At 38.6% G+C, this 26,580-nt stretch overlaps 1 protein-coding gene across 3 annotated transcripts in view; it reads right to left on the reverse strand.

Annotated features, from left to right (window-relative positions):
- Positions 1–3,155: 3,155 nt before the first annotated feature.
- The window catches only part of LOC129783150 (E3 ubiquitin-protein ligase UHRF2-like), a 169,526-nt gene continuing 146,101 nt past the window's right edge, over positions 3,156–26,580 (reverse strand). For all 3 annotated transcript variants that reach the window (XM_055792986.1, XM_055792985.1, XM_055792982.1), the window contains 7 exons: positions 23,713–23,819; positions 21,010–21,172; positions 16,038–16,175; positions 15,093–15,216; positions 14,554–14,714; positions 12,215–12,313; positions 3,156–10,574 (listed from right to left, as the gene is read on the reverse strand). In XM_055792986.1, coding sequence (XP_055648961.1) covers positions 10,428–10,574; positions 12,215–12,313; positions 14,554–14,714; positions 15,093–15,216; positions 16,038–16,175; positions 21,010–21,172; positions 23,713–23,819 — 939 coding nt within the window. In that variant the 3' untranslated portion in view covers positions 3,156–10,427. The remainder of the gene's footprint in view (positions 10,575–12,214; positions 12,314–14,553; positions 14,715–15,092; positions 15,217–16,037; positions 16,176–21,009; positions 21,173–23,712; positions 23,820–26,580) is intronic.

A 26,580-nucleotide genomic window follows, 5' to 3' on the forward strand; every position in this document is an offset into this window, starting at 1 on the left:
AGATTTTGGCTTTTGCTTTTTGTTTTTCCTCATCTCTCCTAACATATACTTTCTGTGCTTCCCTAAGTAACTCTTCTAATCCTCTCTCTTGCCAGTCTTCCAGCTTTTCTAATTTCCTTCTTATGTCCCCCCAGGATTTAGCTACAAATTGTGTTCTAAGGAGTGCAGTTCCGGCCACTGTATTCAGGTCAATTCCAGAATACATTTGTAGGCTTTTCCTTAATCTCTCCAACCATTCTGCTGGAGATTCATCTCTCCCTTGTTGTCCATTAAATGCTTTATTAATGTTTTGCCCTCGGGGAACCGCTTCCCTTATTCCCTGTATGATTAACGTTCTCAAGTCCCTCATATTCTCTCTTCCTTGGGGTTGTTGATGATCCCAGTGGGGATCCACATTTGGCCATTTTTGGTCTCCCAGGGGTCCTGCCTGATTCTGTTTTTCCCAAATTCTTATTCCAGCTTGCCTAATCATTCCCTTCTCAGCAGTAAATAAGATCCCTAAAATGGACTGTATTTCTTCCCAGGTATAAGTATTGGGGCCTAGGAATTGGTCCAGTTTTTCAGCTACTCTGAGGGGATCATCTAATAGGGTCCCCATTTCTTTCTTGAAATTTCTTACATCTGTAGTATTTAGTGGGACTGCCACAAACCCGATACCTCCCTGATTGCCTCCGAGGGGTACCTCTCTTAAGGGATATAGAGAAGCTCCCTCAGATATGGCAGTCCTACTTCTCGTACGTGCAGCCGGAGGTCGATCTAATTCCAGTGCTGTTGGTGGTGGAGGCAGGGGCAACGGTGGTACTGGTGGAGATACCACGGCCACCGGAGGGGGAGCTGCCGCCGGGGGTGGATTGTTAAGATATGGAGGTGGTAGGTTATCCAATGGCTCCCATTTATCATCTTTTTCTTTTTCCTGTTTTTCTTCTTCTGCTTTTAGTGTAAGTATTGAGGCTGGAAAAGGATGTGAAGTCCTGATCCATAATCCTGCATAATCACTTTCCTCCTGACTAAAAGGTTCCTTTGAATTAACATGTATATTTAAGGCCTGGCAAATCCAGTCTTCAAAGGAACCAAAAACAGGCCAAAAGGCACGTGGTCTTATAGGCTCCTTTGGCCATTCTACCATACAATACTGGATCATTTTTAGTTTACTTTTTCCTTTTCTGGGGCCCCTATCGTTCCAATTTCTAATCATTATTCCTAATGGACTTTCTGATGGTATGTCTGGTAATTTGCTCCCTTTCTCCTGGTCCCTGGTCTTTGATTTTGTCTGACCCATCTAGGAATTTTACTATGGCAATTCCTACAGCCCTTGGTTACCTTAGTAGGAGTGTCTTGCGGGGGGTTTAGGACCTATCACCCACCCGTGAATCCTATAGGAATCGCTTCGGTCCTTCACCGGCCAAGTCCCTCACAGGAGATTGGAACCGCGGTTAGAAGACCTCCACAAGCGCTTCAAAGCAAAGTTCCATCTCAGTCACGCTCTTACACACACAGGCAACCGAATCCCACCCAACTGAATGGTATACGCCTTAAATACTCACGACTCTGCCGTCTTCATTCGGATCTTCGCGCGCAGAATTGTGGGCAAAATATAGTGCTGCAGCCGGCTAGGGAGCTCATAAAAAAAAATATCATATTCTTTGCTTGCCTTTATTCAGGTTCAAAATGGTGTTAGTCCCGACCCGACTCGAACAGGAGCCACCAAATGGTGGGGCACCCCTCTTTGATCAAGTCAGAATTCAGGAACCAAAGCCATCCCGGATGAGCCCCCAATTGTAATAAATAACTTAGTCCCAAATAGGATTGCAATCAAAGTTTGCAATTTATTAGAGCACCGGGAGTCTCCGCTCCACCAAGACGCATGCTGTACAAAATTTATTTTTGGTTTATATTTCCTAAACTAATACATATTCATAGTTATTTCTAAGAAAGGGTTGGTTTATTTAAATGGATCCTTGGAATAGGCGTGTACTACGTGGCGCATGCTCTTTCTATCTCCGAGGGTCTTCTTAACCCCTTTCTGGTGGTTGATGGATGAAGTCAGCAGTCTCCCTCGGCTCACCCTTAGGATGACCCTAGATTTTACGCATGCACCCTGTAAACTTCTCTTACATAAGACTATTTGGTTAGCAGCTCAGCCTGCATATCAGGGTGTGTAACCAGATGTCCTTTGTCAGATACAGAAACTAGGTATGTAGCCAGATGTTCTTTGCAAGATACAGGAACTAGGTATGTAGCCAGATGTTCTTTGCAAGATACAGGAACTATATACATTGATCACTCTGTTTTTCTTAAGCGTGTGGTTATACAAGGGTATGTAAGACAGAAGGTTACATTTCATCATGAGGTCCTAGCATTGTTCTATATTGACACAAATCAAATGAACCCATTTCACAACCACCATTCTCATTTTGCTGACTTTTCAAGCCCCCACTCGCATTTTTCTGATTTTGCAAGCTCCCACTCACATCTTGCTGACTTTTCAAGCCCCCACTTGCTTCTTGCAGACTTTGCAAGCTCCTGCTTGCATTTTACTAATTTTGCAAGCCCCCACTCGCATTTTGCTGATTTTGCAAGCCCCCACTCGCCTCTTGCTGATTTTTGAAGCCCCCTACAACATGTCTAAGCAGTCCCCATGTAGGCAAAAGCCCCGGTGCCTTTTTGTCCCCTTTCTCCAGAGCTTCTGACAGTGTTGATCCTAATTTTCCCAGGTCAACACACTAAGAGCAGTCGTGGGGGATACTTCCACTCCATGTGTTTTGGCCCACAATAACATATTTTTTAACCAAAGCCCATCTAAAGTAATTCCACGCTTCTCTAATGCTAATTTCCACAGTGATAGCACTATGGTATCTTCTTTAGATAACTTCATCCTCATGTTGTCCCTGGTGGCTCACCTTACCGGTGTCATGTTCTCCCAGGATCTTGCAGCTGCTCGCTGCGCTACTCTGCTTCACCAGGCTCTGCCTCCCCAGCAACCCGCTGGTCACAGTCTCAGGATCTGCTCCTAACACCCCTTACCAGAGTCATGTCGGCACAGTCTCAGGGTCTCTTTTTGATACCCTTTACTGGGATCACATCGTCACGTCGGAGTCACCAAATGTGGTGACGCAAGTCGAGGTGGACTGAAAAAAACACTATGTCTGTGTGGCTGGGTTCGGACAAAATGGCCTTTATTGTTTATACAAACTATTTATATATCTTAGACAGTGCAGGTGTCAGACCCTGATAGGTTTTTGTGTCCTTCTTCTTGCTTGCTATTTGCTGTTGCTGTAGGTGCCCGTATGCTGCTGTTCTAAGTTCCGATTCTTCACATCCTGCTTACATACCTGACAATTTGTGGCTGTCTTAAAGGTACACGACTAAGTCTTTGAAGTCAACTAACTTGTCTGCAGACCCGCTGCAGACCCTAACAGCCAGTAGCCCCTACAGCTGTTACATGTTCATGACCCAATGGAGTTAAGTCTTGGTTTAATACTGAATAAGATGTCCCTGTATCCACCAGAAGTTCTATTTCATCATCTTTGGTCCCAGCTTTATTTTGACCAGTGGATCCACTTGGGTAGATTCCCCAGGTCCCTGTCAATCAGATTCCACATCAGCAACCATCACCAACTTGCCCAGTCTTGGGCAATCCTTTTTCTAATGCCCCATTTGCTTACAATAAGCACACTGATCTATCAGTTGTGCTCAATTTCCCTTAGGTGGAGCACCTACACCACATCTCGCAGCCTCTCTCCCTCCACCAGTGCTGCCTCCTGATGGGTTTTGAGGGAGCACCCAGCCTCCCGCGGTGTGCAAAGCAGCCACTGTAGCATTCCTGCCCATTGTTCTCTCCTTCTGACTATCTTCACTCCCGTACACTTGCCATGCAACCTCCAACAATTTCTCCAAATCTTTCGAATCCACTCCTTGCACTTTCTGTAACTTTCTTCTGATATAATTTCTGGCCTCTCTTACAACCATCTGCTTTTCTAACTCACTAAACACCACATCCAACATATCCTAAACCAACCTTTAAACATGTTTGACCAATGCTACAAGCCAAGCAACATCTTTTTAACTTCACATTCTTATTTTTCTCTTTTTCTAACACCAGGACCACAGGGTCCTGGGGTGCTAAAGTAATTCTACATTCCTTTTGCCACTCTGGGTGATTTCACAGAGTAAAGAACATATCTGCATAAATCACTTCATCCCATTTGCCTTCTCATCTTAGAAATAGCATAAGTTGTAACAGTATTATAATTCAGAGTTCCGTTTAAAGGCCATTTTTCTCCATCATCTAACTTATATAAAGGCCATCGCTGATTGCAACATTTTATCAGTTTTATGGTTCACACTCCCTCCAGGTGGTCCCCTGATATCTTTCCAATGAGCCAGAATACAGCCTAAAGGGCTCCTTTTCAAAACCTCACTCTGTTAGTTTCCCATTCTGAAATTTATATAACACAAGGACAGGGACTAAGACTCAAACACTTAAACACAGAGCTGACAATTTTTGTAAACACAACAGCTAAAACTCGACCCACATCCTCTGATCACACCACATACATTCCAAAATGAACAGAGGTCTGCAATTATTTTCTGGATGTGATGAACACTTCAGGTCCCCACACTTATTAATCACTTATCCTTTCTCCAGCTGTTTCCCTTGCAGGATAACAGAACCACAGATCAGAGCTCCGCACTTGCTTCCTACTATTCGTAGGTCTCTCACACACGCGCACACACACACACACGATCCCACAGTCACACTTAGCACATTTAAAACAAAACAGACCTACAAAAATCACACAGATAACACTCATAACTATTACAGTTGAAAACACCATATGCAATACCATTTTACCATTATCAATAGTATAAGAGGGATTCCAAAGTCAAAATGCCAATAAGTCAGTTAGCAAAACCAAATGTGTACCAAACTGGTGCTAACAACTGGGTATATGCCTTCCTATGGGAAACAAAATTCACATTTTACATAAAGCTTTACAAACAATTAACCATCTCTGTGCAGACATGCAATAAACAAATATCTGGGCTCTGTGTGTGGATCAGCTCTTGCATACCAGGTTAAGAACCCAGATTTGGGATAATTGGAGAGTGATATAAGAGTTAAAATAATTAGTCAATTATATTTTTTTTTTGTGCTAGCCATTTTTGAAATCTGAAAACAAGTTTTGACCTGCATTGATTACAAGTATGGAGATAAACATCTGGTTTGCACTTACCCACCAGTAAAAGTCTATTCTAAACAAAAGAGAGCATCTTCATAATATTGCTTCCAACTGTCTGGATTCACCTAATTCAGTCTACCAGGATGGCTTTCTCCCCCAGACATGCTTAGGTGATGTATATACTGTATATATTTCTGGTAATCTTTGTATTTATTAACAGAATCCCTGCTTAGATAACGTAAATACAATCAGTATATTAGATGAAAAAAACCCAAGTTGGTTCAATACTCATTTTCCATAGTAGTTGATGTTAAGGTTGCCTCAAATGCATGTTTTTATGTCCTTTGTGCTAAAACTTTAATTATCAACATCGTTTTCAAAGTGGTGTGTGCACTGGGACCCTTGCGGAAGACAATGTATTCAAGTTAGTTATCTTGAACAAGCCATGTCTTCTCTATTGGGCCTTGTACTTAGGGCTTGAGAAGCCTGTATGTTACTAATATAATCTGTAACTTATAATATCTTTGGAAAAGGTAAACTGTATGTGAATCAAGGGGTGGAATGTAGTTATCCTGACCAGGACACCACTGTACATCAAGGAGTTAGTGATCCACATAACAGTTAACCTGAGTAGGCCCAGGCCTGTGCTGTGCTGAGCTGCACAGCAGCACATCATGGCTTTTAGGCCTGTGTTGTGCCTCACAAATCCCTTGCCTGCAGGATAAACTTGGCCAGCTCATTGTAATGGGATCCTGCACACAGTTCCCACTTGGTACCAGTGATTAAGCCACCTGCATGGCCTTGCCTTTACCTAAAAGTGCAGCAGGAAGCCTTTATGCGAACACCCTTCCTGTTTGATGGTAAGAAAAGCCTATAATAGCTTGAATGACCAAAAAAGAGGAACCTTTCCATGGACGGGATCTGCCCAGCATGCTGTGGGAAAATCCATCGAGGATTGAGCTGATGCTGCATGAACTGTGGTTTCCAGCATTTGAAGGCATGTAAGATTTACTATCTGTATTCCTCTTGTTATTCTATCTTATTAAAACAGCTATTTTATTAAGCCATTTGTCGTCAGGCCTTTTTTATTGAGATCTAGGTGAACCCTGAACCCTCTCCCCACTCCTTTGCAGGATGCAAACCTTTTTATTCCAGATGCATCATAAGGCAATAGTAATGAATATCAACCACAGCAGTAATTGTTTATTTTCTAAAGACAGATGTATTATTTAATACACGTATTACCACTAGCATTGCTAGTGTTGATATTTCTTACCTGCTTTACCTACCAAATTCCAAAAAAGTCAGCCAGAATTAAGCATGTCATCTTTTGAACTCCAACTTTTAATCTTTAGCTAACAGAAGTATAAAATCTTTATGCCTTTTTTGTTTGATACTTCAGTTCTGATTTTTCAGAACTGCCACAGTAGCAGTAGGTTCTACACAAGGTAAAATACTGGCAGAATGTAATATTAAAGATCTGTGGGTTTTCCCCCACAAGCTACAATGTTCAGTTTTTACTGAGTGTCAAACCTATCTTTTTAAGTATCACATAATTTTTTCCTTATAGTTCCATATAAACCTCTCTTTCTAATCCAGGTAAAGTATGAAACAGCTTTTCTACAAATACTGAAATTGAACTTCTTATTCTGAGTTAAATCTCATCTAACAAAAGTACAATATTTTTACATGCATTTTTTCAGACCTCTTCATTTGAATAATGACTCTGGTTTAGACAGCATGCTCAACTTGCCTTTTTTCATTACATGGACTATAGCTTGCTTAAGATGGCTTCAGAACTTAAGCTCTGGCCCTCCAGGAATACTGAATGAGCACTTGAGATCAGACTCCTATTGCTCTACATAATGCCATGTAGAAGTAAAAAGTGGCCAAGACTGAAACCTTGAACAGGAACGTCTTCCCATCTGTTCCCATCAATCAGTTTATATAACAATTTGGCTTCTGAGACAGTCCATATAGTTGGTGGGATAGACTTTATATGTGATAACTTTATGATCAAGACACCAATGTAGAGTATTTGAAAGGAACACAAGAGGTTTTCTGGCATGTCTGTGCAGATACTTGAGTTCAATCGAGTTCCTTTGTAGCTGAGTTAGTCTGTCACTACATAAAGTAGTAGTGTTGCAGATCAGGAAATATGTACTGTAGTAGTATTTAGAGTAGAGAAATGACTGCACAATTTTACATCATATAAACAATAACCTCTAGAACTTTATGGTATACAGGCACATGAATGCCTGTAGACTTTCTTTGAAGTGACAAAAATGAGGTTTGTATTAATAAAGCTATTTTAGCTATTCTACTTTTGTGTCCTTTATGGTAAAGGTTTTGTAGTTGCAATTCTTCATTACATACTTAGTGACTTCCAATGGGAATTTAATTTGACAGAAGTTGCACCATCATATGAAAGTAACAGGAAACAGACAAGCCATTGTTGTATACAGAGGGAGATTCAGCATTAGAAAATTTTAGACTTCTTCAATAATATTGAAAAAGACATTTAATAGTCATCAGTATAGCACTAAGGGTTTACAAAATTACGAAATACTACTACAAACCAGACTTTTAATACAGGTGAAAGCAGTGGATGTGTTTGCAATTGCCACTAACTATGCAAAATCTTGTCAATCTGTTCATTACAAACAATTGTGCTTAAACCATTAAAATGGTCTGAAAAAAATAGTTAAGCCAAAACCATAAAATAATTTAGGAACTTCCTACAGTTGGCCTTAAACTTTGTGACAAATGGTACATTAAAAGTAAACTCACTGAATTAATATAGACTATGGAAAAAACTAGGTTCTCTAGTAATCAAGAGTCACTAATTCTTATGAATAAGAAAAATAAAAGTTAATAGTTGGAACAGTTTCTTGCTAAACATTTAACAGAGAAGGTGAATAGTTCCGATTTATATTTTCTAGATATTTGTGTGTTTTGATGAATGTTGCCAACCTCATTTTAAGACTCAGGAATCTAGATTAAAAGCTGCTCTTTCCAAAGCAGTTTTGATAAGACTTTTCTAATTAAGTGGTGCATTTATAGAATCTTACCTCACCAATTCAGTTTGGTAGCTTTTTACCAATTCAAAGGCCATTAAAAGGTATAAAATACTGTAGACTTTTGGTAGGTGCATATTACACAGATGCATGTGTTGATCACAAAGGTATAATTTTTGCCATAAAAAGCATTGGGTTACAATTTGGGAAATCTATGGACTGAGGAAACAGTCTACAGTACTCAAACTATATGCTTAATATTAATACAGTTGTTGCATAGTGCCTGAAACCTCATTTCCTAATAAGTATAGAAAAAGATCAAAAGCTGAAGTTTTAACTTCTGAGTTGTTCAACAATGCATGTCTTCAATATTATGTGATTCAAGATGCTCCCAACATTAAAGCGTTATGCATTAATACAGTGTAACTGAAATTCTTTGGCTAAAACTAACTGGGAAAAAAAATTTTAAAAAAAGCAATTACATACATGTGTCTGATTCATTATAGAGGTGAAGGCAAGGTTTTGAATCAGAGAATGTCATCATAAATGTGCACATACTTCTCCAATATGAATGTACATGTAGACAAGCACTCAAAATGGAATTATCACTTTACATAAAACTATTAACAAATCAAAGATAATACCTTATTGATATAATGCAGCCTCAAACAATATTTAATAGTAAACAATAAATAGTATTTCAAAGGTCTGAAATGAGAATTGACACAAAAAATAATATCTAGTTGTTATTTCCCTCCAACATCATGGCATATCTCCTTTGTACACTATACACTGTTAGTATCACCCCATGACTACTTAGACAACCCTTTTACCGATCACTGTGCTGGGATCCCACAACACACAATGCTAATGGGAAAGAAGAGCTCTCTCCTGCAGCAGGTCCCAGGACTCTTGCTCTGATATATAGAGCCAGGGCTACTTGTGCTTGTCTCAAGCATAGGCCTGAATAGCTGTACCTGTAGCACAAGCACTGCTACAAGATAAATATATCTCTGATATGTAAGACCCTGAATCAGGTTAGAATTTTTCTTAAGGCATGGTTGGGGGGGGGAAAAGTAGCTTAGAAATTCGTTTAAGCAAACATTCTTCTGTTTTCTTGATGAATGAATTAAGGTATATGAAGATTCAAGTTTGTAGAATAAGAAGCCTGCCTAAAGGAAATACACTGTAGTCTGAAAAAAGTGTCTTAATTTTAAATGTCATAATTTGACAAGTTTGGTTAATATAAACCCCACAAAATTAGCAACATTTCTGAATCATAAAATATTTAATAATGTATATTTTGGGAGGATTTATTATATATAAAATTTCAAGTCACTATATGAAGCAATTTAAACCCTTTTCAAGCTAGCACTGTCTTCAATGCTGTATAGATTTATTGCCACTGATACAAGACCTAGTAAAAGCATACATTTTAAGCTAATACAAAAGTGGCACTTTTTAATATGAAATTTTTGTACACAACTAATGTCTTGAATATCTAAGTGCAAAAAACCACAGATCACTTTACACTACTGTAGCAACTATGCATTCATATTGTTCATTAGTCCTTAGTAGTTAGCTTGCATAAGATACAAGAAAAAGCACAGTGAAGCTCACAAAAATAGACTAAAAGTCAGACTGTTCTTGCAAAAAAATACACTGTAATGGAAGAAAGACAAAAAAAGGACTATGTACACCACAGGTTTTGCTGTTCTTTAATCCAACTGACTTAAGTGCTGGGTTTCTTTTGTAGTTTTATTTTGGGTGTTTGGGTTTTTTGGCTTTTTCTGTTGAATCAAACCACATAGACTAGACACAAGTAAAATTAAGAAAACAGTGGGTAGCTAAAACTGTATATACTATTTTTTCTCCCCATAATTTGTTTTCCTCTACTTGAGGTAGTTACCAAAACAAATCATAACTTAAGCACCAGTTAGAACTCACCACTTAGACCTAAAGCTTCTGGTTTGGGGTTTTTTTTTCCTCCCTTTAAAAATTCTTTGTCAGCTCACCAAAACTACCTTTGATGTTAAAGACAGCAGAGATTTAGAGTTCTCACTACATGAAGAAAGATGGCGATGAGGAGGAAGAGGATTAGCTGATTCAAAAGGTGACAATAGATTCACTTCCATCAAGCTGGCTGTTTTACTATTGACTTTCAGATATTTATTCTCCTTTACTGTCTATAAAGTCAATGGGAGAAGTATGAAAGGATGTGAACACATCATCGTCCTTTGCTGTAACCAGGGAAGAACTGATCAAGTAGTGTCTGCAATATCTTGTTAGGAACCATGGTGTAGCTCTTTCCAAGGTCATAGCGGCAGGCAGGACAGGTAAAGACTTCAGCTCGGAAAGAGCGCTGTAAACAGCTCTAAGGCATACAAAGAAAAAGAAGTAAAAGTATTACAGCTTTTGCTTTGCATTGAACATTTAGCTAGTAAATATTAAGCAATTACTAGGAACCAAAGATGCAGTTTCCCACATTTCCAGAAACAGCAAGCTCTTATTGAGTTCTCTTGCCATATTTCTGCCTTTACAACTCAAATGATATACTGGGTCTGGCTGGGATGGATTTAATTTTCTTCATAGCAGCCTGTATGGTACTGTGTTTTAGATCTGTGATTAAACCAGTGTTGAGAATACTACCAGTGTTTTAGCTATTGCTGAACAGTGCTTGCACAGCATCAAGGCTTTCTCTGTTTCTTATTCTGCCTCCCCAGCAAGTAGGCTAGGGAAAGGCAAGAGGTCAGGAGGAGACACAGCTGGCCCAAACCGACCAAAGGGATATTCCATGCCATATAATGTCATGCTCAGCAATAAAAACTGGGAGGATGGTCTTTTCAAAGTACCCATTGCTCAGAGACTGGCTGGGCATTGGTCTGCTTGTGGTAGGTGGTGAGCAAATGCCTTTGCATAACTTTTTTTTTCTTTTCCTTTATTCTCTTTACTTATTAAACTGTCTTTATCTTGACCCGTGAGTCTTTCTTGCTGTGGGGAGGACTGAGCGAGCAGCTGGTGGGTGCTTATTTGCTGGTTGGGGTCAACCCATCACAAAGGACTTAACCAAAGAAATCTTGATTAGGAGGTAAAGCACTGATTTTGTCAGGAATTGAGTGTGTTACTACTGAGAGACTTCATTTTCACTAATGTGTTCCTGTGGATCAGTCCACAGTTTCTTTCTAGCATTTCTGTTAGAGTGCTGTAAGTATTCCAGAGCTTCATTCCAAGATGTAGCTGAACATACAGGTGTATAGCATTTTATCTAATAAGTCATAGCTACTTCATCTTTATGACAAGACTCAGTGTTTAAGCCTCAAAGACATGAGTAGAATAAAATAGGTTTCAGACTACAGTATCTAAAAGATGATTATTAATGTTGCCTTCTTTTTTTTGTTTTCCCAGACTGCAGACAGCCCAAGCATATAAGTTAAATATGAAATTTTTATGAGGATCGATCTTTGCCCAAACAACAACACTGTCTGTCAGTCTATACCTTTAAAATAGTAATTGGCTGTTACTTTATAATTAGCCATTGATAGCTTCAGATTCTATGCTTTGAAGTTGTTGCCATTAAATATTCTCCATGTTTTTTCTGACACTCTATATATTAACCCCCTCATAATACTTTACCTCTATGTAACAAGCAGTTCTTTGAAGGAGCAGTCTTGCTCCATTCTCATTTCTTAACTATATAAAATTAACTTAATCTTATTGTACCAACATCTAGCTCCTGGAACAAACCGATCCCTAGCATAGCTCCACTAATTACAATGGAATGATAAATTTGATACATCAGATCTATAAGAAATTATACTAAATACATTTCCACTTCTTTTTACATAAAATTAAGACTGATTATATGGCAGCCACGCAACTGGAAGCAAGCATGTTACATTTCTTTCTCAGACTGCTAGTCAATAATTATTGTCTTCCTAAAATATATGTTGGTTTTGGTGATCTGTGTCTCAGGGCCAAGAACACAGACCAGAGCAATACAGCGATTATTCTTACTTTACAGACGTTGTGGAGGCACTCCGTTGTCACTGGCTGGTAAACCAGCTCCTGACAGCAGACACACATAAAAGATTGTTCCAATTTCTTCAGGAAATTCTAGTATAGGGCAATATAAGAGAAAAGTAGAACTATTAGAGGCACATTCACAAATATGCAAACAAAAAAGGCCATTTTATTCAAAATTATTTTTTAAAAACCGTTTTGCCTAACTACTGTAATTGTTACCTATATTTAAATTAACATTTCACACCCAAATTCACAGACCTAAATTGAGTAAAAAATTTGGCCTTCATAGTATTTGGTAAACTCAGAGATACATTCATGAGATAATTGCTTAACACCCTTGTTACTCTTCCCAAACACACAGTTAGCATGGTCTAATAATGTTACACAACTGCTAGAAGTTGTTAAATCCATTATTCAGTGTGATAGGACAGCTTGATATTGCAAAGATTGCTTACACTGAAACTTTTCTAGTGTGATCTTCAGGTCTTAGTCCAAGTTACAGATTTCCTTCCAAAGCCTACCAACATTACTCCTGTATTCATGGACATTTACATACATTCCCACACCCTCTGCTATTACTTCTACCTATCTTCTGTTCATTCCCTATATTATTATTGTTCACAGCTTCTTGTTCATTCTTATTTCCTTAGAAGTGAACCTCTATTGTGTTTAATGCAAAGTATACATTTAATAAATTACGCTTATTACATTAATTTTTTTTGAAATCTCATCTTATATCCTTCACATTCATGAGAAGTAGTGTGGCTAACAAAGTATTTTGAAAGCAAGTCCATGTACAGTTAATTTCCCTGCTTTTCTAGAAGTCTGAGAACTAAGGTTTTGAAGGTTATTTGGTTGTACATTATTATCATTAAAAACAAAACAGAAGGCCCATCAAGCCTTATTCTTAGCACAAGTCAGAGAATTTGGACACTAATATTTGTATTTAGTGATCATCACTAGAATTTTGCACATCCATGATGGATAAGTGATTGTTGCTGTTCTGCAAAGGGAAAGCAAAGTACTGTATACCTCTTTCACTAAGAAATTCACCTCTGCACCTGCCGGAGGTGTTTAATTGGTTTCTTGAGTCCTCAATCTGAAATACTGTGCAATAGGTAAAAGAACCTTCCTTATTTCTCAGTCTTCTGTGAGCAACTCTGAAGAATATGGGATAAATTTTGTGCCATAGATTTTACACATACAAGCATGCTTACAGAAACCTTATTCTCTGGTATTTCATTAGTCTCAAGCATATTCACTCAAGTATAGAAGTGTAAAAAACAGATCTAAAGTTATTCAAAATACAGTTCTTTTCAATAATCTTTATAATATCAGATTCATCTCAACCCAAAACTTACAAAGTGGAAACATTGTTTCAAGCATTAAGGTATATATTTTCATTGCAGCTATCTAATGATAGTTGTGTGATTCCCATTGAAATTTCTATATGACTATCACCAAGTGCAATCAAAATTATGGGCAGGAATCAGCAGGAAAATAACTTTCTAATAACTGGATTTCTCTTAAAATACTGTTTTCTGTTGCTTTAGAAATGCATATCTACTGTATTTTGTCATATAACTAAGAGTTGAAAGTCTAATTACTTACAAACATCGGACAACCCACAGATAAACTTATAACTACAGCATCAGCTCCTATACAAGTGCAATAGTATTATAGCAATAGTAGTACTGTAAGTGGAAGAACAAGGAATTACCAGATGCTCTTTCTGTCAAAGAAGCAAAGTAAATAGACCCTGGCAATTCTCTAATGAAGTGATTTTGTACATTCACTTTTTAGGCATCCATTCTCCATCTAATATCTTTGTTCTTTCACTGACTTGATAGTGACCTTTACCATTCTGATATCTTAATTTCTTTTTTTCCTGCAAAACAGCTAAAATAACTATGAATTGGAACATCAATAAAGCTAATGTTCAAGGATATTTTGGAGTATATTCCATCAGAGACTAATAAAAAAACAGTCCACAAGTGTCTTCAAACTTGAACTATCCTTGCTATTTTCTTGACATCTGGGGGAGGGAAGTATTTCCTCTTTTTTACTTAAGATTCTTTCTATAGTGAGTGGAATAATCTGCTAAATTTGAGTTAAAAATATTTTCATTTGGTATCTAAGTCTCAATATGACATTATTTCTTCTATCTCCTTAAGTGAATGAAATTACATGCCCCATCAATTGTTTCTGAACAGATAGTATGTATTCAACATTTTTAAGCAAGTGAATTAGATTTTAACAAAGCCTTATTTCTCCTGACTCTATATAAAGTATGGTTAAAAATGAATAATTTAAGCAAGCTGCAAGCATACTGGTCCTTCCTTAAGAGAAGCAAGTACTTCATCCCACAATTTCTGGTTCATACAGTCTTCTTTAATCAGCCACTGCTGTTGCTGGGTCAGTTGGAAAGCCTCTCCTTTACCTCCATCTCCCATTCTCATGGCTTTGGATGTATTTTTAGTCTCCTCTATACCTGTTTAAAATTATGACAAGATACAGTAAAAGTGGTAGTTTGAACTACTAAAAAGGGAAGACAAATTTCTAGAAAGCTAAAACATTAATCACATCTATGTAATGATGCAATAAAGATCCAATTCAAATTTCCCAGCTTTATTTTGAGCTATAGATCATAACTACATAGAAGATTGTTCATTTTTCTGTGAAGTTTAAGAAAAAGAAACCTTACAAATATGGAACAGCACCATAAGATCCCCAGCTTCCCATTTTATTACTGAGCACTTAACACTTTACATTTGGATTCCAAATGACTTCCAACTTCCTTGTAGTTTTCATGCTATTGGCTTATTTATAACTTTACAGAGCTCTAACACAAAGAAGTAAAAAGAAATACCATCATCAATTGTCCTTTTCTGGTTTCCATTACTCCGGCTAGTTGGCTCCTGTTTCATAGTTTGCTTCTTAAACTTATCCTTTTTCTCTTTACTAGCCATGGCTTCCAAATAACCTTCTGGATACTAAAAAAAACCCCCAAAACCAGATTTAAAACAAAATCCACTGGCATCTTGGAAGTCCCAAATACTGGCAAGTCTATTTTCTAAAAGAATGTAAACCCCTATGACTACATATTTAAATAATATTAAAAATATTTTTCAATACCCTATATAAACAGGAAAAGTTTTAAGTTAATATATTTTTAGAAAACTCTTGTTAAGTCAAAGGATCTGATCTAGAATAGATTTTATTAAAAGGCATCTTATATCCATATCTACAACTCAAACTACACAAATCACAAAAGCTAAAATTGAAGATGATGTCATGTAGCAAAACAACCCATCCAAAGGAAATGATTGGTTTCCTGAGGAAAAAAAATACTACTTTGATTCTTCCTGTCTGCCACAAATTTCATAGTGCCAAAGTCCCTGCCTGAAATGTTATCTATAAAAGTTCCTCAATCATAGATTACAATTATAGAAAAATACATAAAAACATATATTTTTTAAAAATTCTAAGAGACTCTACTATTACAAGAGTTACTTTTATAAATCTTATCCAGCATAAGGATCACAAAACTGTATACAAAATCATAATTTTCTGTTCCATATATACAGTAATTTCCTGTTAAGGCAGAAAGCTTCATCCACAACTTTTTCTGCTTTGCCAATATCATAGTTTTTCAAGTTACAGATGATCTAAAATATTTTTTATGTTAGACCCTGCCTCATTGTAGTATATGAAAAATGGAGCTTAAATTTAATTCACATTCCTAATTTTACAATTTAAGACTCCATTTACTTGAAGAAAATATCAGAGCAACTTTGTGAACACTAATTCTGACCTGTACACTCAGACCCAGTTTCTTTGACCGTTCCATCCCTTCTGAAGTCCAAGGTGCGGGTTCAATATCATCTCTCCTCAGAAGATAGCGCCAAACTAAGAACCCACATTTCCCAATTTCTGGCCAATATTTTACCACCTAAGGATAAATAACAACAGGTTTATTCTTTTGCTATCACAGTAGATCCTCAAATCTAATATAAGAAATTCTACCCAAAAGTTCAACAGATATTCTACTAGGTATTCATTATTTTACCATAAGCCAAACACACGCAGGTAGTCATAAATTATTGGCTCAAGGCAAAGAGGAAATTTGAATGATATGTTACTATTTTAAAGTATCACTTCTTTCAGTTGGGAAATGTTTGCATTTTGAAAAATACAATGATGTTTTAAAAGATGCACATCTTTATTCCAGATGCTAAGAAGACATTAAGAATATGAAAAGCCAGAAAGGGAGCTGGAAGGAGTGAAGAAATCAATTGATTTCCAGGGATGAATATGACTCAGTGAGCACACACAAAAATAGATTACATATTCAACTTGATATGTCCTATTATAGATTGTGTCCTACTATCACTGCTCTGAATAGAATAATAAAATCATAGAACAGTCCAAGTTGGAAGGAACATTGAAAGATCATCTGGTCCAACATTTTGTGGGAAAGGAAGCCTACATGAGATTATCTAGCACCCTGTCCAATTACATCTTGAAAACCTCCAGTGATGGGGACTCTACCACATTCCTGGGGAGGTTGTTCAGTGAATGATTGTTCTCACTGTAAAAAAATTCTTATATTAAGATGAAATCTCTCCAAGTGCAACTTGTTCCTGTTGCACCTTGTCTTTTCCATGTGGCTCCTTGTGATGAGAGTATGGCCTGACAAGCACTGACTGGTATGATCAAGTCTCTGTCTCTGTTAATAATGCCCCTGCAGATGCAGGCCAAGATCCAATTTGCCTTTGTTGCTGCAGCAGCACATCGCTGACTCACGTTCAGTTTATTGTCCACCAGGACCCCAGGTCCCTTTCAGCAAGGCTGCTCCCCAGTCACACAGATCCTAGCCTGTACTGGGATATTTTGTTATTCTGAGCCAGGTGCAGGATTTTGCACGTCTTTGTTGAACTTCATACTGTTCTTGCTAGCCCACTCTTCCAGCCTGTCCAGTTCTCTCTGTAAGATGCCTCTCCCTTCTGATATGTTCACCTCACTACCCAGTTTACTGTCATCTGCAAACTTGGTGAGGGTGTTTTCAATCCCATCATCCAGATTATTTATGAAGATGTTTGCATTGGGTCTGGCTGAGATGGTGTTAACTTTCCCCATAGTAGCCCTCCTTAGTGCTGTGCTTTGTATTTGTACCTAGAAGGGTCTTAATAATAAACCAATGTTTTGGCTACTGCTGAGCAGTGTTCCCACAGCATCTAGACTGTCACTCCAATCACTTCCCACACCCTCACCCACAAAAGCCAGTAGACTGGAGTTGGGCAATAGGTTGGGAGGGGACACAGCCAGAACAGCTGACCCAAGCTGACCAAAGGGATATTCCATACCATGTGACATCATGCTCAGCAATAAAAGCTAAGAGAACAGAGGAGGAGCAGGAGGCATTAATTATTAAGGTATTTCTCTTCCTAAGCATCCACTATGCATACTGAAGCCCTACTTCCCTGTAAGTGGCTGGACATCGCCTATTGATGGGAAGTAGAGAATAAATATTTTTGTTTTCCTTTGCTTCCTTGCATAGCTTTCTCTTTTCTTTATTAAACTGCCTTTATCTTGACTCACAAGTTTTTTTATCTTTTTTTCTCCCCCTGTCTTGCTGAGGAGGTGGAGTGATAGAGCAGCTTGGTGGGTACCTGGTGTCCAGCCAAGGTCAACTCACCACAATGTTGAACAGCATGGGACTCAGTATCAATCCCTGGGAGGACCTCACTTGTGACCAGCTGCAGCCTGAATAAAAAACCGTTGATCACCACCCTCTGATTGCAACCTGTTAGCCAGTTTCCAATCCACCTTGCAGACTACCCATCCAGTCTGTATCTTGCCAGTTTGTCCAGGAGAAGGCTGTGGGGAAGTATTGAGTGCTTTGCTGAAGTCCAGGTAAATAACATCCACTGCTCTCCCAATGTCAACAGAAGATGTTATTTTGTTGTATAAGGTGATCAGGTTAGTCTGGCATGATTTGCCTTTGGTAAATCCATGTTGGCTTTTCCAGTCATGTGCTTCATTTGGCTGGTGACATTTTCTAGGAGGACACGTTCCATTACTTTCCCAGGGACTGAAGCAAGACTAATAGGCCTGTAGTTTCCTGGGTCCTCTTTTGGGCCCTTCTTGTAGATGGGTATGATATTTGCCCTCTTCCAGTCATCAGGGACATCACCCGATCTCCATGACTTTTCAAAGATTATGGACAGTGGCCTTGCAACAATGTCAGTCACTTCTCCTAACACCCTGAGGTGGATTTTATCCAGGCCCATAGATTTATACAGGTTGAACCTGCAGACCAGCCCTTTCTCCACTACTGGTGAGTCAACACGTGCATTGTTATAGCTACTTGATCCTGTGATTTGGGGCCCAGCTACGCTGATAAAGACAGAGGCAAAGAAGATATTGAGAATATCTGCCTTGTCAGCATTATTAGTGACTACTTTCCCCACACTGTTTAGCAATGGGCCTATATCTTCCCTGTGCTTCTGCTTAGTGCTCACATACCTGAAGACCACTTTCTTCTTGTTGACATCTCTGGACAATTACAGTTCTAGCTGAGCCTTAGCCTTCTTGACTGCATCTCTGCATGCCCTAGCAAGGTTCTTGTAGTCCTCAGTGGCTATTTGGCCACCTTTCCATAGCCAGTAAGCTTCTCTTTTTTGCTTTTAAGCAGTCAAAAGCCCATTGTTAAGCCAGGGTGGTCTCTTGTTCTGTCTTCTTTCTTTCCCTTTGCAGGGGATGGACTGTTCTTGTGCTTCCAGGAGGCTGTTTTTGAATAATTCCCAGCACTTAAAAGCTCCTTTGTCCTCCATGGACACTTCCTATGGAAACTCTCGCAGCTGGGCTTTGAGCATCTTGAAGTTGGCTCTTGTAAAATCCAGGGTCTTTGTTCTACTACTGGTCTTCAGTGTGCTCGGCAGAATCTTAAACTCCACAGTGTTGTGGTCACTGTATCCAAGGCTACCATTGGTAGTTGTGTTGTCAAGTAAATTTTCTTGGTTAGTGAGCAGTAAATCTAGCAATGTGCTGTTCCTAGTCAGCATATTCAGCACCTGTAGCAGGAAGCAGTCCTCAATGCATTCCAGGAACCTGATGGACAACTTGTGCATCACTGTGTTGTTTTTCCAACAAATGTCTGGGTAATTGAAGTCACCCATGAGGACCAGGTTCTTTTGGCCCAAGAATTCCTTGAGTGGCCAAAGTAAGGTTTTGTCAGCCTCATCACCCTGATTCGGAGGTTGGTAACAGATACCTACCATAAGATTGACGGTGACCATAATACCCTTGGTGACGATCCCTCCAATCCTGACCCCAAGGCATTTGATAGAACTTCCGTGGTCTCCATAGCTCACCTCCATACACTCAAATTTCTCTTTTACATAGAATGCAATTCTATCTCCTCTTCTTCCCTTCCTTTCTTTTCAAAAGAGCTTATACCCATCCATTGCAGTCTTCCAGTCGTGTGAGTTTTCTCACCAAGTTTCTATGATTCCTATGATGTCATAACTCTCCGACTGGACACAGAGATCCAGTTCCTCCTGTTTGTTGCCCAGGGTATTTGCATTGGTATACACACACTTGAGGTGGCTGGATCTGCATTGGTACTTGCATTGGTGAGCACTTGAGGTGGCTGGACTTAGGGTTCTTGCCTTTGGAGAGGGTTGGGGAGCATTCCTCACATCCTGGATCTTGGTTCCTGGCAAGCAGCAAACTTCCCTTGACTTTATATCAGGCTGGCTGATGGGAATGCCTCTGTGCCTCTCAGCAGAGTCACCCACTACTAGCACTCGCCACTTCCTTTTGCAGCTTTTAGTATGTGCTGCTGGTGTGGTTTCTCCCTGTGAATCCTGCTCATTGGTTTTGTCTGCTGCCAAGAGTTTGTATCTGTTGCTGGTTGGTACATATGAGGAAATGGGGACAGAGATGATATCCTGCTGCCATGAGTCACCAGAGAACATGGTGCCTCCTTCTCCAAGGTGCTGTCTGTCTGCTGTTGAAATTCTTTGGTAGTCTTTGGAGGTCATGGCCATGGGGCCCTAATATTTTTTGCAAAGTCTTGAATATACTCAATTTATTGTTCCCCCTCCCTTATACAGCACAGCCTGCTAGACTTCCTCCTGCAGCTCCTACACTTGTTGCCTGAGTGACTCCACCAGAGTAAACCTTGCACAGGTGGAGCTTGCACCCTCCTCCACCCAGGAGTGTGGGGTGCAGTCTTTGCAGCCCTCAACCTGGACAGTAACTACCCTGGTAGGAAGCTTTGTCTGCGTGGCTGTCTTCACTCATTTCAGGCTAGCCTGGGTAGGTAGCTGATTCCTGTTTGCTGCAGCCCTTGCCTGTTCTCTACCACTATGATTCAAACAATCTCAAAGCACTGCCTAATAAGCCCTTCTAATTCCCTGGAGACCTCAAGCTGCTGGGTAGGCTTGCACAGCCATCAGCTAGCTGGGGTAACCATCCAAGCTGCAGCTTAAGCCTGTGGGTGAGCAGAGCAGGAAGCAGCCTGATAACTGGCAGAGTATGCGGCCCTTCCCACACATAAATCCATGTGAACTGCCATGCAATCAGACAATGCCATGATTGAAATGCAATACTTCCATTTCATTTCACTACAGAACAAGGTAGGCTAAACTGTCCTCATGGTAACAAAAGAATTATTCCTTCAAAAGCAATAATCAAGAGTTTGCTATGTAACACAAAAGACTTAAAAAACACATCTTAAGAAAAATGTAATGCTCTATATACAGTAAAAATCATAATACCTTGTAAATACCATCATATCTGTTGCCTTCCTCTGGGGCATATTTACTGATCCGTCGTCCTTTTGAACTGCGTACTACTCGAACTGGCTTACCAGCTCTCCAATTCTTAGACTCTGCTCCATTTTTATCATCCAATGCAGCATCACAGTTAAGGGCCAATGCCCTGAAAATCACATTAGATATCTTCATAAAATATATTGCTTCATATAACATTATATTGAGAATCAGTGTGACAAAATCAAATTTTTTTGCCTTATACGATTATGTTTACTAAGCAGAAGAATTTGCAGTGAATTATTCAGTAGACTGCAATACCAATAGAAGAACTGAGATCAACTCTACCATGTGTGAGAATAGGTATCGGAATACAATATATTTAGTTCCAAATGTTGACAATGAAAATTCAGCTAATATAAATAAAAGAAACCAATCCCTTCAGGTTTAATATTTTTTAATTTTTAAAAACAATTATTTCTCAAGTAACATGGAAGGATTTTTAAAAGTTGTAACAATGGAAAATTATCTGACTATTCCACATTAGTGAATATTTTTAGGATTTTAAAGTGTGCATGAATTGAGAAACATTATGAAAAAGTAACATGGAAAAAAGTCCATAGCAACTATCCAAAAATATATCTGTAGCAAATATTACTCTTCTTAGTCCATTAGCTACCTAAGTTTAAGAGTTACATGCCATGAACTAATTCAGAGACAAGTAAACCATAATGTTCTTTTCTATGTACTTTGATCTAGAAGAGTATAGATGGATCATCAAAGAATCAGAAAAGAATAAATATCAGTAAACACCACAAAAATATTCTTCCTTGTTTAGTTGCAGCATCTCCCACATCACACGTTAGCTTTAAGAATGGATAAGAATAAGAAGTTATATGCATGAGGGGGGGGGAAGTATTGTTTTTGTCAGGAAGTTAAAATCTTTACGGATGAATCTTTATCCTTCCAAAAGTAACACAGGGGAATAAATCTCATGGAGAGAGCTGGCATTTCTTAGAGGAAAACTATAATGAAGAGGAACATAAACAACAGTATTTATATAGTTTAAATTTAGCTATTTGGATCTCCATGCAATTGATGAGCAGAAGTAGGCTCCAGCTTGCTCTCTCTCCTGAAGCATTCACTTTTATCCACTATTTATATAGGCATCCTATTCTAGACACTTGGAGTAAGATAGTATGAATCCCTCCCTGACTAAACAGTTTGAACATAAAATATTTTTATAGCCATACATTGATTTGAGTGTGGATGAACAAAAGTCTCTGGAATCAGGTTCAAACCCAACCATGGACCACAAAAGAAACAATGGCCCTCGGAAAAATATGGCAAAATTTACAGCCTGTGATATACAGAAAAGTAAGGAAAGGTGAAGTAATTCAGGTTTTAAAAATATTTCTTTTGCACAGGCAAAATAAGAAAACATTCTGGACAAACAAAAAAATTTTGATTCTATTACATGCAACCATACTGTCTGCCTTCAATCATCACAAGGGTTAAGAACATTAGATCCAAAGCACAGACTACCACCAGCCAATCAAAATGGATAACTGGTAGCACCACTTTATACTCCATGCACCTCAACTACTACAAAGCAACCAGACACAACACACTTTGCCAATGGCTTTCACAACCATTTGCTGAGAGCAGAGGAACAACAAGACTAAGGAGCCTAGGTTTTATTCCAGGTTCCAATAAAAAGTTTGCTTTATGATTAAAAGCCATTATAAACCTGCTGCCCAAATCTATTTTTTGTCTCACTCCTTTCCATGCTCTTGTTTCTGTTACATCTCCTCCTCTGTCAGTATCCCAGTCAGGCTTTTCTTCTTTCTCCTCCAAGTACCAACACAGAGCCTGAAAGAATGCCTCCCCACTCAATTTTGGTGCTTGACAGAAGCACAGTGCATCCAATGTCAGATCTGATAGAGAAAGTCCTAGTTGAACTTAGTACCCCATAGCCAGTGCACAGTTAGTTGCTTCATGCAGATGGTATACATATAGAAATGTAAAGGTATTAAGAATTCCTAGAGTTTAGGCAGGCTATTTATAGAACATAAATATACTTTAAGCAAATGTCTAATTTATTTTTTCAAACCTTTTTTTTTCTTCATTCAATTGTTTTTGCCTACAATTTGACAAAAAAATAGGCCAACTATTATCAGGGACATCAAAACACACAAGGCAAAGTAATAGTAATTCCTTGTTCTTCATACAAAATATGAAGGCACTAAAGGCTATCAAAAATATGTGAGATTTCTTTTACTATGGGCAAATGAATGGTTCTTCACACCTAACTTTCATAAATTCTTAAACAGTTTAAGATGAATCTTTATAAGAACAATCTGAGGCAAACACCCAGCACAGAAAATTTCAGTTTAAGAGGTTTAAGTTTGGCAAACTTATCAACTGAAAACCAAATCTTCTCATAAGAAGTGTTGGACAATTTCAAATAGATATATAGCCACCAGCTGAACCTGTAATACAGCAATATATTTTCATCAGTTACAAATAATTCTTTAAATCAACATAACACTATGTTTGACAAAATGCCTCTAAACAGCAGGAGGCACCACTGTTTACAGTAGCAAAAGATGCATAAGAGGGAACAAATTTTGCAAAATATAATTTTTAAATTAAAGGAACAAAACTCAACTCTGGATTTTTTTTTTTAATTTAGTCTTAAAACCTTACCTGTTCATGTGTGTTAATGTTTGATCAAATGTATGTTCTCCAATTCTTTTATTTCCAGAAAGATCTCTACCTCCACTCCCAGTATAAGTAAATTCATCTCCTCGGTCCTGTGTAAGAAGAATATTCTCCATTTTAGCATTCCATATTGAATCATCTTAACTGAAAACCTGCTCCTTCATTGATTCTATTTATTCAAACAAGAACAATTGTCTAAGGCAAAAAAAACATGTGCTCATTTTTAACATCATTCTCCTTTCAGAATAAGCAGACAGCAAAAAGTTATGGGTTCACATGCAACATATTAATCAGAAAGTGATTATAAAAAAATACATCTGCTTTAAAAAATTATTTGAACTCCTCAAGCATTGCTTTTAGTCACACAAATACTTCTGATAGAGGGAATTAATTCTAGCTAGTGTTTACTCATTCTCTAGCTTCATAGCTTACAAGAAAATCCCATTTGGAAAATATGTAATGCATCACTCAGAGGCCTCACTTCTGCTTGTTCATGGGACAGCAGTAATATGGCAAAGCACTTTGTACTTAAGTACAAGACAATGTATTGGGTCTGGCTGAGCCCCATAGCAGCCCTCATAGTGCTGTGCTTGTATTGGTAGCTAGAAAGGTGGTGATAACACACTGGTGTTTTGGCTACTGCTGAGCAGTGCTCCCACAGCATCAAGGCTGTCTCTCCAAACTTCCTGCCCCGCCAGTAGGCTGGGGGTGGGCAAGATCTTGGGAGGGGACAGAGCCAGGAAAGCTGACCCAAAATGACCAAAGGGATATTCCATGCCATATGATGTCTGCTCAGATATAAAAGCTAAGAGAAAGGAGGAGGAAGGCAGGGGGCATTCGTTATTTACAATGTTTGTCTTCTGGAGCAGCCGCTACATGTACTGAAGCCCTGCCTCCCAGGAAGTGGCCGAACATTGACTGCTGATGGGAAGCAGAGAATAACACCTTTTGTTTCCCTTTGCTTCTGCGCATGTGACTTCTGCTATTGTGTCATTAAACTGCCTTTATCTTGACCCACAAGTTTTTTCATCTTATTTTCCCCCTGCCCTGTTCTGCTGAGGAAAGGAGTGATAGAGTAGCTTGGTGGGCACCTGGCATCCAGCCAAGGTCAACCCACCACAGACAAGTACTTCAATAACACTATACTTATTTACTGTCAAGTAAAAACATTCAGGAAAAAAAAACAAAGAAAAAGTAGGTGGTTTTGGTTCTTTTTGCACTTGCAGAGGTCGTCCCCACCTTGATTTCAGTTGTTCTGAACTGCTAAGAGCTTAGAAGGCTCATTCAGATGCAAATGTTATGAACTGATACAATTCTGTAATAGTCTATATATATGATGAATTACATGAAATTGAATGAAGGTTGATTAAACGTTCCTTTAAAACAAATTTTTAAAATAATGAAAATATACATAGTGCTTAAGTGAAGCCACAATTATTATTTTATTTTTAACCTATCACAAATTCACAATACTCATAACAAATCCAAATATTTTAGAAAAGACACAAATATATTTATAATAATGTCTCTCTTTTAAAATGCAAATCTTTTACAAAGTATGAAGAACTGATATAAATGAATACTTAGCAAATTAGTAATTTTCATATGAAGTTTCAGAGCAAAAAAACTAAACATAGTGGTATGCAGTAGTAAAATTCAGTCAATTTCTAACCACTATTAAATATTTGACATCAGCATGGAACCAATACCAACCCACTGCAAGATTATTAACAGAAATTTTATGACGAGCAATAAAAGAACAAGCAAAGTGTCACAACAGAGAAATGTTGGTTGTACAGGGCCATGAAGTAATTACTGAAATGCTGTTTACTTTAAACTGTGTAGAAAAACCTTAATAAATAAAGCAACAGATCTAATAGAGTATTTCTCTTTCCTTTTTATTTAGATACAACAAAAAGAAAACACTAGAAAGTAAAAAATGTGGGTTGGAAAAAATACCGAAAATATACTATTTAAGGAAATTATAGCAATCAGAAACTGGGAGGTATTTTTATCTCTTTTACAGACTTGTCGAAACAAGTATTGGAATAGCATATTTAAAAGGACGCTAAAAAAATGGGATGGAAAAAAAGCAAAGAAATTAACAAGACTGGAGAAACTCAGAAGAGATAAAGGGTATAGTCTGCTTAGTTCAGCAAAAAATATTATGTACATTCATGATGGTACCTTCATGAATAATGAATACAAAATTATTTTTTATCTAACAGACAAACATAAATCACAGAATGGTCAGGGTTGGAAGGGACCTCTGGAGATCACCTAGTCCACCCCCCTGCTAAAGTAGGTTCACCTAGAGCAGGTTGCACAGGATCGCGTCCAGGTAGGTTTTGAATGTCTCCAGAGAAGGAGACTCCACAACCTCTCTGGGCAGCCTGTTCCAGTGCTGTGTCACCCTCAAGGTAAAGAAGTTATTCCTCATTTCAGAAGGAGCTTCCTGCGTTTCAGTTTGTGCCCATTGCCTCTTGTCCTGTCACTGGGCACCACTGAAAAGAGCCTGGCCCCATCCTCTTGGTACTTGCCCTTAAGATATCTGTAGACATTGATAAGATCCCCTCTCAGTCTTCTCTTCTCCAGATTGAACAAAGCCCAGTTCTCTCAGCCTTTCCTCATAAGGGAGATGTTCCAGTCCCCTAATCATATTCATAGCCCTCCCCTGGACCTTCTCCAATTTCCTGTCTCTCTTGAACTGGGAAGTCCAGAACTGGACACAGTACTCCAGGTGCAGCCCCACCAGGGCAGAGTAGAAGGGGACGATAACCTCTCTTGACCTGCTGGCCACACTCCTCCTAATGCACCCCAGGATCCCATTGGCCTTCTGGGCCACAAGGGCAC

Source organism: Falco peregrinus, chromosome W (assembly GCF_023634155.1).
Source record: "Falco peregrinus isolate bFalPer1 chromosome W, bFalPer1.pri, whole genome shotgun sequence".
Taxonomy (NCBI): domain Eukaryota; kingdom Metazoa; phylum Chordata; class Aves; order Falconiformes; family Falconidae; genus Falco; species Falco peregrinus.